The following is a 14778-nucleotide window of genomic DNA, read 5'->3' on the forward strand; positions in this document are numbered from 1 at the left end:
GAGGCCGAGGTGCAGGAGCTGTGCCGGCAGCTGGAGCGCTACCTGGGCTGGGCCCTGGAGCTCTGCGGCGGCCGCGTGGTGCTGGACGCCCTCTTCGCCGCCGAGCGCCGCCGCGACGACGACTACTACGAGAGCGTGCAGGAGCTGCGCGGCAGGGCCCTGCGCGGCCACCTGGCCCGGGCCGAGGAGGCCCTGCGGCGGGTACGGGCCCGGGGCCTCGTCGTGCTCGAGCGCCGCCTTCCTCCCCTCCGACCTCTGCGGCCGCTCTGCTGCTTGTCTCCCGCTCGCGTCAGCTGCTTGAGAGTCGCTCGCGCGTGGGTGCCGCGGTGGAAGGTGCCGGGTCGCTGGCGTCGTCCTGCTCGCGGTGTTGCCGGTGGGCAGGTCGGCGCTTACACAAACGCCGCTTTGGCTGCCCAGAAACCGCCGAGTTGACGTGCTCGAGCGTCGAGTGCGATCCGTCTTTGTAAGCACCGCTTTATTAAGTGGGGAATAAGCGAGCTCCTTGTGGGCCGTAAGCGTAAGACGTCGGGGCGCTTGCTTAAGCTGCAGGCGCTCCTACAGAAACACGTTGCTAAAAATACCCAGCAGCGTTGTGTGCTGACTGGAATCGCAACCCAGGAGAGTACAGATAACTTCCTGTGAAGGTCTCAGACTGCCTTCTTGCAGTGATGACTGTAACTGGGGGATTCTCTGTCAGAAGTTGCTTCATTAAACCAAACCAATCTGTAGGCCTATATCAAATAGGTGTTCTGTAGTCAGAAAAATGTGAAGTGTGCAATTCTGGCCTAGTGAATGCATAATTATGATACTAGCCCTTTCTGTCTTTGTTACTGTAAGCTCCTGCTTGCTCTAGGTGTCTAACTGGATTTTTTTTCCTTGTGTTAAGCACTCTGTTTCAAGGATGGTAACTAGTGTGTTAGGACATTGCTATGTTAACACAAGGTTTAAAGGCAATTTAAGATCACTAGTGCTGTTGCTGCTAAACCTTTTTTGCTCTACCTGGCAGAGCAGGCTGAAAGGCATTTTATGAAAATGATCCTACTTTGGGAAGAAATTGAGACAGTTGGCTTTAGCTTAGTGTTTTCTGTGTCACTGCTTAACAACCATAACGTGATTCCCATTCCTTCTCAGAAACAGAGTTTTTAAAAAGACTTTAGTTTGCATGAAGTTCATACACAATGCTGTATACAAAAGTTACAGTTTCTGTACCTGAATGACTGTAACAGTCCATGCCCCAGTTAGAAATACATTCTGGTCCTTGTGCTCTTTTGCAAGAAGCACAGAAGAGTAAATACCTATGTGGCAGTTTGGGATTTGATGGTTAAGTATAACTTAGTGCCAACTATCCTGCTATTACCAACTATATATTAGCTACGTCTAAGGATGCTTTAAACAATACTGTTGTATTTCCAGGCCTCACAAGAACATAAGTTCATTATATGCAGTGTAGACCAGGTTACCCAAGACCCGCAGAGCAAAGCCAGAAGTGAAACCTTTATCTTCTGGCTCCAAACTAACCTTAAATATCAGAGCATCTTTCTTCCCTGTTTATATCGATGTCCTCCTCAGATACTTCATCCTCTGGAGCAGATGACTAGAGATAAAAGGAGATGCGTTTGTAAGAGTGCAGAAGTTGCCTGTGTAAGACAGAGGAGAGGAGCAGCGTGTAGATGTTTCCTTTTTTTGTATCTTTGAACAAAGATAACAGTCCTAAAATCCCAAGAGCGATACCATCACCACCACCGTCACCACCACCACTGGAGTCATTCTGGCTAATGGTGAACTGGAGTTCTATTAAAAGAATAGCAAATTGTGTAAATGCAAGGATTTCCCAGAAAAACTATGACAATTTTCTCACAAGTAGACTAAAATTTTACAAATACTTCCCCTCTCCCTAGTGTAAACATCCTCCAGTGGCGATCATGACCCTCGCTCCTTGTTTGAGTATGAGAACCAGAAAGCGCATTAATGTGTTTTGCTTGGCTTCAACATTGGAAAAAACAGACTGTTCAATTGCTGCAGCTGGGCCCTAGGATGGTGTCTGAGCTGCCCCGGCTCCTGGGCCCTCATGTTCCCCTGTCCTGCCTATGCCAGGACCAGGGAGAGGATGGGTGGACGGTGGCCTCGTGCTGACTCCTCTGCCCTTCCCGGGGGATCCTCCAGCTGGGACCTTTGCTCCCGCTGTGGTACCCAGGCTTGGCTGGCAGGAGCAACCAGCAGGGTTTCATGCCAGTGCTTTTCAGTTGCAACATAATCGGGCCCATGTGTCAAAGTGTTTTTTCCTGATTGTCGCAGCACTGAGCACCTTCGATTCCCTCCCCGGCTTCCCTTAAGGAGCTGCAGCACAAACTATATCCTTCCCAGAAGGTCTGTGTTTCTCGCCGGAGCTTACCTCTGGTTCCTCAGCTGCCTCTGTCCTAGCCCATAGCTTACACCACGGTCTCTATTACCTGCTGGCAAAAAAAAAATCTTTGAAGCTTTGATGCTAAGTAAACAAATTGAAGAAAAGTTTCCAAATTCATTTTTCATCATAGAGGCAAATGAATACCTTAAATGAGTACTGATCTATCAGTAAGAGACAGTTGCTCCCTGGAGGAATTAAAAGTTATAAAATGTAATATTTCTAGGACTGAGATTGGAATAAACTATTATGAATTATAAAAATATTAAAGGAATTTAACTGCAGAGTATATCAGGGTAGAAATCTGGTTCTGAATTCTGATTTTTAAATGAAAGTCTGATTTTTCCATGCTTGAAATCAGAAATTCTGGATCCAGAAACTCATGTTGTGTTAGAAGGTATTTAGTAATTGAAAGAGATGCAAGAACTAGTTTAAGAATGCCTTACTTGTCCTTGCAGCATGCAGACTTCCCCTGCAAACCATCTGTATTTATAAATGTCAGCTGTGCACAGCTATTAGCATTTTTGCCATGGAAGGCCCTAGGCATGATTCCCCTTGCAGTCTCCTAATGCAATATGCAGCAATTAGTGCCCTTAAGAGGACGTCGCTAATGGTATTTCCTGCTGGGGACGGTTGCTGAGTGCTTGGAGCGGTCCTCCCACATGACGGGAAGCCTTGGCTCTTTCGTCTGGTGATAAACGACAGGTTCTTTCCACCAAAGCTTGTCAGCAGTTAGTGCACACGAACACAAAACACAGCCAAATCCGACTTACCTTTTATCCTTCTAGGTTCTTCAGCAGCATAAAAGTGCTGACACAATGGTGGCTTTGATGAAGGTTTATGAAGAAGAAGACGAAACTTATCAGGACTTGGTTACCATGGCAACGCAATTCTACCAGTTTTTACTGCAGCCATTCAGAGATATGCGCGAACTGGCGACCCTGTACAAACTGGAAATCCTGGTAGGTCTGCCCTTACAAAGTGAAAGGCCAAGTTGTGTAGTGGGACATCATCTGCTCTTGGAGCAGCTGAGACTCCACATCGTTTGATTATCCTTAGACTCCCCAATTCTGTCTTAACTACTTCCTTTTTCCTGCCAAGCCACCGAACGTGGCTGGGAAGTTCAGAGTTACAGCAGATCTGTTCTGAGAAGATCTACTGAAATAAAGTTCACGGTATTAGCTTAAATAGGATTTCATCTGCTGAGCCCAGCCAGCTTCTCACCATTGTCCTGCCTCCCTCCACTGGGAAGTAGTAAAAGAAAAAAACATCCCTAAACTCCTCATGTCCATGGTTTACTCTCGTAGGCTCAATTTACAGAGGTTCTAGTAACCTCTGGTGGGCCATCTTCAATGGGATTAGTCTGTGACATTGGGAATGCCATCCCGCAGCAATGCCGATGTAGCATGTTAACTCAGCTGTGGTGGTAGGAGGGAAGGCAGAGCTGGCCTTACCAGACACAGCAGTTTTCTGTCACTGCTTGAGCCTGCTAGAAGTACAAGCTAAAATGCACATCACTTGTCAGTTTATTCACTTAATTCTGCATGAATCTTAAACTGGAAGCCCATAGTCAAGAAAAGTTATGATGCACCTGGAAGGGAGAGCCCTCTGCTATTTTGATTTTCTCTTAACTATTCTGTTAAAATTATAGCGAGCTGTTAATGYTGTAGAAAAGAGCAGAACAGTTGTAAGTTAAGACTCTAAAGTTTTTAGATACTGAAAGTCTAAATCTGTGAGGGTAAAACAGCTAGTATGCTGTACTGAAAATTAAAGTGAAAACTGGAATGGATTAAACTAGCTCAAAGTTTTCTTCTGTGTAAATAACATCTTAAAAGAAAGTTTAGGCTCTTTTAAAATTTATTTCTTAAAAAAAGACAAATCGGATACTAGTCTTGTACCCATGTACCCTCTATCARTTTTCTGTGGGCTTGAAAATATTATGTTTCTTTTCTATATCCTTGTTCCTGTGTGAAAGAACAGCCAAACAGGGGGACCTGCCAAGAATGTGCTGTCAACACATGGGGGAAAAATAGAAGAGAACATTGCACGTAGAAGAGTGTGTCTGAGTTACTTTTAGTAACAACTAGAAACGTTTCAGACAGACATTATGTTTAAGATGAGGGTTTACAAACATTTTAAGAAATAAATTAATCCAAAGCGAACGTTAAAGTCGTGACAGGTTCTGCATTAACCTGGAGAATGGGGAGCAGGGTCTGGACAGTGACTTGCATTGCGACGGGTGAGGGGAAGGTGAGGTTTGCCACTGTGCTCTGCCTCGCTTGCAGCATCTGTCAGTGAAGCGTAATGTGGGCTGCACTGCTGTGGTAACCAGCTGATAACTGAGAATTTTGTCTCCTTGCAGAAATCTTTACAGTATGATCAGCTGGGGCCTAAAAGAATAGCAGCTTTGCAGAAAGATGCTGAGGAATGGACTAAGCGGGCAGAAGATGCTGTGTGCTCCATTCAGGATATCACAGTGAACTACTTCAAGGAAACCGTAAAGGCCCTGGCAGGTAATCACAGTGAATTTACCCAAAAGGTTGTGATTCATACTTGTCTTTGGGGTTAAAAAGCTCTTTTTATCACCTTTGCTGTTCTATCTCTGCAAACCCCAAAGTTAGGATGAGTGTCCAGCACAAGAAATGAGAATTTTATTCACCTAAACTTACATCTTTTAACCAGCTTGATTTACAGTTTGCATTGGCTTACACACAGATGTCATCAAGACATGAGAATTATGGCTGCAAACCTCTAAATAAAAAAACATGCACAACTTTAACCCTTGCTGTGAARGCATCAAGGATTTCAGGGTGGTAACTAAGAACATTGCTATATAATTGTTAACATACATTTACATGGTACGGTTAAGTATTTGACTTCCATTTATAAAACATAAATTCAGTCTTACAGTCTTATAATTTCCAAAGCTTTAGAAATTGTTTAATAGCATCAGCATTTTTAGTACTGCAGCTGTAGTAGGAACACACAAGGGTTATTAGGACACTGCATTTTTCATATCTTACTGCAATGTTTTAATCTGCAGCAATGCACAAACAGATGGAACAAGATCAGAAAAGATTTGGTCAAGCCACCTGGGCATCAGCTTTGCCAAGACTAGAAAACCTGAAGTATATGTTAGCTAAAGAAACTCTTCAGCATCTGCGGGCAAGGGAATTGTGTCTGAAACAGAAGAAAGCTGGCATTCAGAAAAACGTAAGCCCCCTGCAAAACATGCTTTTCTGTCACAGGTTTGTGAAGGGCTGATCAAAACCCACTGAAGGGGCATGGGGAGACTTTTAAAGTCTTTGTCTATGAAACTGAGCTCAGAAGGTGTCTTTCAGCAAAGCACCCAAGTTCTGTGCTAAGCATTTTACAGACTGTAGAGCTGACCCAAGTATTTTAAGCTACTTTTTTTGAAAAACAAAACAACCTAGTGTTTCCTGACAGTTTGTGAAAAAGAAATCAATTTTTAATTTTACAAGCAAACAGAAAGCTTGAACTAATTGATTTTCAACATAGTTTTAAATTACAGAAAAATGCATATCTCCCATTTTTTAAAATTGCTCCTGCACACATGAGGATACTTAGGAAAGCTTAGGATAAATATTTTTACAGTTCAAGTGTCATGTTAGCATTTATGGTATTAACCTTTAAAACTATTAGTTGCAGGAAGATAAAAGACTGAGATATTATTTTCAGAGAACACTGCAAAAGAAAGGTATTTACTTAATTTTAATATTCTGATTGTTTCTGCTTGATGCCATCTAACTGCTGCTAGGAGCACCTAGCACTAATGCACTGCACTATATGTAATTGTTCTTAGGAGCAGTGTTATTTGTGCAGATTTTAATGAAGTCTTTTGTGGTAGGCTTCATCATAGTGAACAACTATCATTAATAATAGCTTTATCATAAAGGGTACAAATATCCTTTTAATTAAAAAATAGTTGTGGTGCTATGTCATGCTTACTGGACAATACCTCTTTTTGAATGAAGCTTTTCACAAATTAAATCTACAATAGAACAGGAAATTATTAAATGACCAGTTGGTATATTTCAAATTCACAGCACCTGGTTGGTTTTATATTTTCATTTTGGGGGCGGGGGAAGGAAGGTGGAGAGGAAAGAGGTTTTTCTCCCCTAATTTTCCTCTTGGGTAGCAGCTTACTGATAGCTTTCTCTCTCTAAAGCTTGTTTGACAGACTCGCACCAACTTTTAAGAGCCTGATGCAAAGGCTAAGGGAGAAGGTACCCAAGACAGCTTGTGCCCATCTCATAGTTAGCTGCTGGCGAAAAAGGGGACAGGTCCTGCTCCTGGCTGTGTGATTACCTTTTCCTAGCTCTAGCTCTTGTGAAACCTCTCCGTGAGCTGATTCAATTCAGTAAGCAAGCAGAAAATGAAACCAGTTTTGTGCCAGGTTGGCAAGCTGAGTCCAGTGAGCAGCACAGTCTGTGTAAGGTGGACTGAAGGGCAGGGGGGCAGGGGAGAGAGGGAGACTTGCCCTTCTTTTGATGGTGGCACTGTCACTCGTGCTTATCTGGCTATTAATGTTTTTTATTTTCTCTTTGGGACTGTATAGATGGAGAACCTTGATGAACAAGAAGAGAACCTAACTGTAGCAGAGGAGCTGGAAATGGAGTATTATGAAACCCAGCTGGAATTATATAATGTACAACTTGAAGTATTGAAACATGAAGAGATGCTTCTTATTGTACAATTAGACACTTTAAGGAGACAGATTAAAGGTAAGAATAAACAAGTATTTAAGCACATGTCCAAAACACAGCAGTGATATAGCCTTCTCTGTTTTTGTATTAAGAAAAAAAAAGAAGAAGAATATTATTCCTACTCAGGTCTTGATACTAGAAAGCATCACTGGAAAACATTGGTGCTGGGACAGCATCTGATATTTTGTCTTCTAAAAGTAATTCAGTAACATAGGTAAAAAAAAGCCACACTGGTGACTCTTCTTGACATCAGCTGTGATATATGCATGCACAGGTTTGGCATGTGGGATAACTTTATGTTACAGATACCTATTGCTCTTACAGGATCTATGTATGGAAACTGAAGTTTCCTTCAGGGAACCTGCTGAAAGGTGTCCCAAAATTCATCGCAAAACTATTGTAATTTAATATGTAAAAATTGCAAAATACATCCTGTTAATGACAAAAAGAGGTGATTTTAGCTAGATGCTACTTGAGTGCTGATGTATTCCAGTTTAACTGTCCCTTCTTAATATATTTATGACCAAATTAGGCAGCAGTCTTTTTTATGCTTATTTGTGCTTTATGATTTCTCTATTACTGTGTAGTATACTGTGAAGTAAACATTGCTTCTTCTTGTTGCATAATTAAAACCTGGTTAAATAGGAAAATAAATCATCCAGTGCTGATCAGAACAGTCTTCAGTTTTCCAGGAAAACTCCAGTCAGTGAAGGTAGGAGTTAAAGCACAGAGATACATTTGAAAGAGGAGGCTAAATAACAGCAAATGCTAACAGCATAAATTTGATCCTGCAAAGCATCCCTGTGAGTAGCATTACATGTTTGCTTAAGATTTTGAAGGACCAAGCTCGACTCTGAAGCTTTACACTTTCTAATAACTAACTCGTTGCTTTCAGTGGCTTTTAAAATGTCGTTACTTCTTTAAATGTTTAAATAACTGTGGCAATTTTTGTTTTTTTTAAAAAAATGCCAAATGCCTTTTTAGAGAAACAGGATGAAGTTGTTTACTATGATACATGTGAAAATCCTGAGGAGCTCAAGGTCATTGAACAGACAATGGGACAACATTACGCTAACTCGTCAGAAATGACGAAGCTGAGGCGGAAGACTAAGCAGTTGGAGACAAAGCGTGGAACTGTCTGTGCAAGGAGAGCCTACCTCAGGAACAAAAAAGTAAATGCAGTCCTAGAGCCATGCAGCTTCTTTAACTGAGGTCATAAGTCTTGACCCACAAGGGATGGACGGAAAACAACTAGGGAAGCTTTGGCTGGAACATACAAGATGATGTGTGACTTGGTGCCAACGCCTACAAAACAGAAAGAGGGGCAATGTGATTTTAAGCCAGCTTTATGCTCCACTGTCTGGTGCAAATGGCTCCCTAGTGTATTAAGGGAGCACAAACTGATATGGGTGACCCAGGAGGTTTTTCCTCTATCAGTTAAACCTCATGGAGAGCCATGCTGTGGCCAGCTGGAACTTTGCCCTGGCAGCCTGGTATAAAGCAGCTGCAGCACAGGAGAAAACTTGGCCTACAGTGAAGGAAGCTGCAGTGATAGAACAGCACACACAGTGATACTTACTTTACCTTTGAATGGGAGGGGAGGGAAAATTTAACTACTGCAATTCTCTCTCCAGCCTCTCAGTTCTGTGCAAGGGACAGCTTTTTCCTTTGCTTCCCATTTGGAGCGGAATACTAGGAATAAAGAAATGAGATCACAGTTGACTCTCATGGACTTTCCCAGTGAGCTGGACTTGCCTTACACCTGTGCAGCGCTGCTGAGGCAGAGAGCGGAGTTTAAGCCAAGTGTGTCTGGCCTTTTACCCCTCACTAGTCCAGACAAAATGGGAATCTCATTGGAAATGTTTCATGAACAGTTGTTGTCTCCTACAACTGCTTCCTCAGCAGATACTTCCTCTGCTTCTGTTTTCATGCACTTAATTGCCATCTATTGGTTATATAACACTAAAGCCGCATGGCAGATGATTTGCAAATGCTTACCCAACCATGTGGATAATCCCCCTCTGTACAGGGACAACTAGTGACTCTCAGAGAAAATACTGAAACCTGCAACTTCTCTGAGGCCCTTTGTTGCTAACAGGGTATCCCTGTCAGCCATTCCTTGTGTTTCACCTACCTCTGCTTCCCTACCCTTTGTATGTGGGAGCTATGGCAAAGGAGGGACAGAAGGAAAATAGCCCTGTATTTCTGCAGTGCCCTGCTAACTTCCTTCTGCCCTTCTTTCTCATATTTTTGCATCCATTCCCTCCAGCTGGTACCTGGGTGAAATTTCTTCAGAGCTTGTTGCTACCTTTTTTCTTTTTTTTTCTTTTATTTTCTTTTTCTTTTTCTTTTTTTTTTTTTTTTAAACCTAAATGTAAGACAGAGGAATCTGTTCAGATCTGGGTATAGACCTTACCTGTAGGTTCTTACATCTGGCACCTGCTGTGCTTCGGCATCCGCTTTGGCACAGCCAAGCACATGGTGTTGGTTATTCTAGAGTGACTTTTGCACATGAGTTAATGGCACAGACTGCACACACAGTAAATACGAACTAACCAAGGGTTGCATGAATTTTGCTGTTTCACCAGGATCAATGTGAAGCAAGCCATCGGCAGAGACTGCAACAGGCAGAGGAGAGCAAAAAACGCTTCCAGCAGCATCACAGCATACAGATAGTGAGTACTGAATAGCAGCCTTGCAGATTTTGGCAGCTTGTTTTCGTGCACAAATGCTCATTTACATGTGTTTTAATACAGAAAAGAGACAAGCAAAAAGAGGAAGAGAAAAAGAAAAAAGCTTGGATAAGCCAAGAACGTCAGAAAACACTGGAGAGGCTGAAAACATTCAGGGAGGCAAGTATTGTGAACTACAGTAATCCTACATGGTGTCAAAACAGGGAGTCAAAAAGTAGCCATAGCTCACGTGTGAGCGCGGTCCAGATCAGAGCCCACCATTTTAGTAGTCTAAAATAGGACTGATGTAACGAGTGGAAGGAATCCACTAAGAAAATAGCTTCCAGGTACAGAGCCTGTTGCAGAGAGCAGAAGTGGGGAAATCACTTTGAAAGAAATACCTTGATGTTCCTTTAACTCTGTTCAGTATTGAATTTTCTACTTGAATGGGTGAGTAGTACAAGTCTGTGCTCTGCAGCTTTTTGTCTCTTTGTGGATGCTGTTATTGCCAGTCCAATGGTAAAGTGACCTCCTGCCTTACCCTTGTTTTTCAGAAATGCCCAGCTCACATTGTGCTGAAAACATCTGGTCCCCAGCCTCTCAGTCCCAAGATGCCACGAAGCATCGCCCAGCAGGCTGCAGTACTGCCCCCTCCACCTTCATCAAGAGTGAGGCCAGAACTGGAGCAGCCAAGGAGCTTGCAGCTAGCAGAAGGCAAAGTTTTAAAAGCTTCTCATCAGAATCCCCCAGCAGATATCCCTGTCCAGATTTTTGTGGCTGCTGGTGACTCAAAGCAACAAAAACACAGCGAGGGGCTGATGGACTCTCCATCCTCCCCACCGCCACCGCCACCTCTTCCAACCCCTCCTCCTCCTCCCCCTTTACCTCTCCACTTCAAGACACCATCAGCAATAGAGGATAAGCCACTTCCCCTTAGCTCTGAGGTCCCTGCAATGCACAGACAGGATGACTCATTCAGGATGTCTGTAAATAATTACATAGGTAAGTAGTCTCACATCAACTGGTGTTTTTCTTTCTTCCTTTCCTGCATTTTTCAGTTCTCTCTCCCTCTGGTTCTGGACATTAACGTTGTTTTGCAGTCTTGCTCAAGAGAACAAAGCTTTTAGAAAGCTTGGTCTAAGAGACCACATACAATAACACTGACCACAAGTCAGGATACTAAATGAATAACAGCGATTTGGGTATCCAGTTTGGTATACTTCACAGGGCTCTGACTTTTAGTGTATGTAACTCAACATGTTTTGAGTAACACTCTCAAGTTGGACATCCAGGTCAATAATTTTTTAGAACATTTGGACTTGAGTTGCTGTGCTAGAATTCTACATTGCTCCGTAAGAGCAGCCTTACAAGTTAGTTTAAACTATTCTTAATCACAACATTGATAGTTCTGTGGAGATCACATTTCTCATGATACCAAAAATGCCACTGCTTTAACAGAGAGGAAGGTGGCAGAAATGATTCCAAGGAGCTGGGGTTTACTCACATTATCTGATGAGAAGCAACCTCTATTTCCAGGCTTATTCTTGCCACAGTTTTGCCACCTTTGAACTGAATGTGGCATTTTGTTTGAGGATTAATCGTGTCCAGCCAGTAGGACTGCTTGTGAGTATATTTGTGCTTGTATTAAGGTTATTCTTCAGTGTTTACGTACTACAGAGCCATCAGTTTGGGCCACACACATTTATAAGGTGAACATAGTCTGTGTCCACCTAGAATTTGCTTAGTTTCAAAATAAAGGTTACTTAGGAGAATTCATGCAGAATTCAGCCAAGATTTGAAAGGCAGAGGGATAGCGTTGGCATACTTGCATTCCTGGGGCAAAAATTCTGCTCTGGTACACCTCTGCTTTGTTAGCAAGATCATAGAGGTGTAACTGAAGGCTGCACTCTGCAATTGAAACACAGCAGTTTGGATGAGAATAAAGCTCAGCAATTTCCCAAGTCTGCACTGGTTACATCCTGCTAACAGGCTTATTTTTATCTCTAAAGCAAGCAGATATTCTGACTATGCCAGGGAGATTGATCTAAGTGGGAAGGCAGCAATTTTTCATTGACAATTTTCAGAGTAGAGCTTATGTTAGAATGAAGCAGGTCTTTAGATATGGCACATTCTTTTCCCTTTTCACACTCTTCGCAATACATCTAAGCAGCCTTTGTAACTCCCCAGTTGAGAGGCAAACCACAGGCAGAAATACCTAGAAAAGTTCGTGTCTTCAGTTCTTCCAAGGGGTGGTGAAGGAGAAGCAGCTGAAGGGCTGAGACGCATCAGGCTGCCATGACAAACTGCTGTGCATCCAGTAGATCAGTGTGCTGACTTCAGTCCAGGAGGTGCATGGGATAACTGCTGCAGACACTCGTAAGAAGCTTTGATTAGCAACAGGAGTTGTACACCAGGGCAGTCTGATTGCTACCAGAACAGCCTTGCTAGTAGCTAATATTTACTGTCATTCACAGCAAACATTGATATCCTTTCATTATTTTTGAATAAGGAAAATCCTTTTTTTTGGTTATTGGAGGGATCCAACTGGTTGTTTACACCTCTATTTCATGAAGAAAACCAGCATGTTAATTGCTATGATAGTAATCAATAAAATATTGCCATAGGAACTTGCTGAAGCAACTTCATAAAGAGGTTGTTTCCGGTAACACAGGGGCTGCTTGTGTCTTTGCACCTGAAAAGTCAGAAGAGGTTAATATTCTGGTGCTGAAAATATTGTCTCTAAGGTATCATCATACTTTCCAAGTGGAACTACTTTTATTATTTGTTAGTCTAACTGATCTTTTACCAGGCAGCACATTTGATTAATATACTTAATACCTGCTTACTAGAAAGCTTTGTAAGACCAGTTTACGGATCTTTTCTGACATCTCGGTCTCTGAAGGTACCACAAAATTTAGCAGAATGTTAAATTTTCATTGTTTGATGTTAATCACATAACCCTCTCTGCACTGCCCATAACGAAAATACTTCTGTGAGGCACAGAGGGCCTAGACCTATGGCTGGAGGAGTTGCTGTGGACTGCTGTCCAGGGAAGCTGCCTTCCCTGTCTGACAGTCTGAAGTTAGCAACAAAGAATCCAACAAAAGGAATAAAACACAAATTATGATGTGTACTAAGAGAGCCAGGAGAAGCTCTCTCGGTATGGTGTCCTTCATGGTCTGAAGTTTAGAAACATACACCTGAGATTTAAATCATGTTGTAAAATCAGAATTATTTTTTAAGTCCATACAGAAAAGAGCTGCCTGCCTACCAGCTTAGGGCCTGATCTAACTCCCACTGATTTCAGTGGTGCAGTTTCAAGCCTTTCTACTCAAATCATTTCATTTTTCTCTTCGTTGAGCAAAAATGCAATTGACAGTCTCAGCAGGCAACTGAAAAAGCTAGAAGGAATGGTAGATTGTTTCTAATATAGAATAAAAGACATTTTTTGGTTCAGTAATATTTTTTTGAAAGCACATAAAGCCATAATGAAAAAGAAGCATCCTCCTTTGTGTATAATTTCTTCTTTAGCGCACAACTTTATGTAATGTTAAAGAGGTGCTGGATTCTCAATATAAAGTATAAAAGCTTTAACTATTCAGTTCCAGAACCTGGCACTGCAAAAGCTTGCAAGAGTCTGTGCCAGAACAGTTCATTCTCTTTTCCTGTCTCCAGCAAAGATGAAAGGAAGAACTGTGAACACATGGATAGAGTTTCATACCTCCAAGTGTGGTTGTCTTGTTCTTTCTTCCAATAACAACTGACTTATCTGTTGCAGGAACCATGGATGAGGTTTTGGCTTCTCTAAAACGTGGTGAAGGTGTTCTTCGCAAAGTGAAACAGCCAAATCCCTATGCCTCTGTGAAAGACGACATCCTCTCTGCCATAAGGCAAGGAGTTAAACTAAGAAAAGTGAATCAAGATACTGAGAAAGATATCAGTAAAGGATCTAGTAATGAGCTGGAGAGAAGCATTAAGGCAGTCATCCAGAGAATTAAGAAAGTGTCTGCTGATTCTGAAGAAGAGGAAAACAATGATCAGAACAATGGGGAATGGGACAGTTAACCCAGTGAGAGTAACAGATGTACTGACTGGAACACAGTACGTGTCTCGTTTTGCACATTGTAGGAGACTGTTCCTTTCAAAATGAAAGAACGGCATGATTGTGTGTGTGTATGCGTGTGTATATATTCTTGTCACAGTCCAAAATCTCTTATATGGTAAGTGTCCTGCTGATTTTCTGCAGGAGCTGCAGATTCTTATTTTTGCATGGGAAATCATATTCCAAAAATGCTTGCATTAATAGGCAATTCTGGCTCAGCCATGCAGACTCCAGAGTCTTCACCGTATCTGAAGACAGCTAAAATACTGAATTGAAACATACATTATTTTGGTTGTTACTACACAGCAGATAATACTATCACAACAAATTTAAAGAATGAGAAACTAACTGAAGATCTGCCTTGTGAATTAAAAGTTCAAACGTGTGGTGGTAAAAGCAGTCCAGAAATCTTCGCATAATTTGAAAGCTCTCTTATTACTACCTCCATGGTCCAGAAATTCCTTTAATGTGTTGCTTGTCTCATACAGCTCACTCTCAAATAACTGCTTGGATACTCCATTTGTCATTATGTTGTAAAGTGTGCACTTTGGAAGGGCTTGGCAATGCTGAATGGGAAAACTAATATCAAGTTTGAAATAAACACTGCTGTACTAATTACTGAAAAGTTTACTTTTTAGCTGGAAGTTTAAATGTAGAGTATTTTTGAAAGCTAAGTGTCTTTCATACATCTGGTTACAGTGAACTGTTGGCATAAAAGAAAGTGCCAAAATATTGTATGTAATTTTTTCTGTGATCTAGCCCTGTAATACAGAGCTACATTTCTCCACTGAGAAGATCAATACATGTTTATACCTGCTCTCATGAATTTATATCGCCTGAAAGCACCTTATAAATGGCAGTTATTTACATAGTGCC

General features: G+C 42.0%; 1 protein-coding gene across 4 annotated transcripts; it reads left to right on the forward strand.

Annotated features, from left to right (window-relative positions):
* The first annotated feature begins 6 nt into the window (after positions 1 to 6).
* WHAMM (WAS protein homolog associated with actin, golgi membranes and microtubules) lies at positions 7 to 14521 on the forward strand. 4 transcript variants are annotated; one of them, XM_026060557.1, is made up of 10 exons: positions 7 to 201; positions 3190 to 3363; positions 4764 to 4914; positions 5445 to 5614; positions 6981 to 7146; positions 8113 to 8300; positions 9717 to 9803; positions 9885 to 9980; positions 10355 to 10802; positions 13579 to 14521. In XM_026060557.1, the coding sequence occupies exons 2-10, from the start codon at positions 3220 to 3222 to the stop codon at positions 13863 to 13865; spliced, it is 1737 nt and encodes a 578-aa protein (XP_025916342.1). In that variant the 5' UTR covers positions 7 to 201; positions 3190 to 3219; the 3' UTR covers positions 13866 to 14521. The 4 variants fall into 4 exon arrangements, with proteins under 4 accessions (XP_025916342.1, XP_025916343.1, XP_025916340.1 ...); XM_026060558.1 differs by lacking the exon at positions 7 to 201 and adding an exon at positions 313 to 463; XM_026060555.1 differs by lacking the exon at positions 7 to 201 and adding an exon at positions 508 to 1778.
* Positions 14522 to 14778: the final 257 nt, after the last annotated feature.

This window comes from Apteryx rowi, unplaced genomic scaffold (genome assembly GCF_003343035.1).
Source record: "Apteryx rowi isolate R43461 unplaced genomic scaffold, aptRow1 scaffold_17, whole genome shotgun sequence".
Taxonomy (NCBI): domain Eukaryota; kingdom Metazoa; phylum Chordata; class Aves; order Apterygiformes; family Apterygidae; genus Apteryx; species Apteryx rowi.

Bases quoted from the DNA above. Each gene is read 5' to 3' on its own strand.
- WHAMM (XM_026060555.1), top strand. From the start codon at position 1,671: ATGTTTCCTTTTTTTGTATCTTTGAACAAAGATAACAGTCCTAAAATC. The intron at 7,147-8,112 runs GTAAGAATAAAC...ATGCCTTTTTAG, and splicing joins TTTAAGGAGACAGATTAAAG to AGAAACAGGATGAAGTTGTT. The intron at 10,803-13,578 runs GTAAGTAGTCTC...TATCTGTTGCAG, and splicing joins GTCTGTAAATAATTACATAG to GAACCATGGATGAGGTTTTG.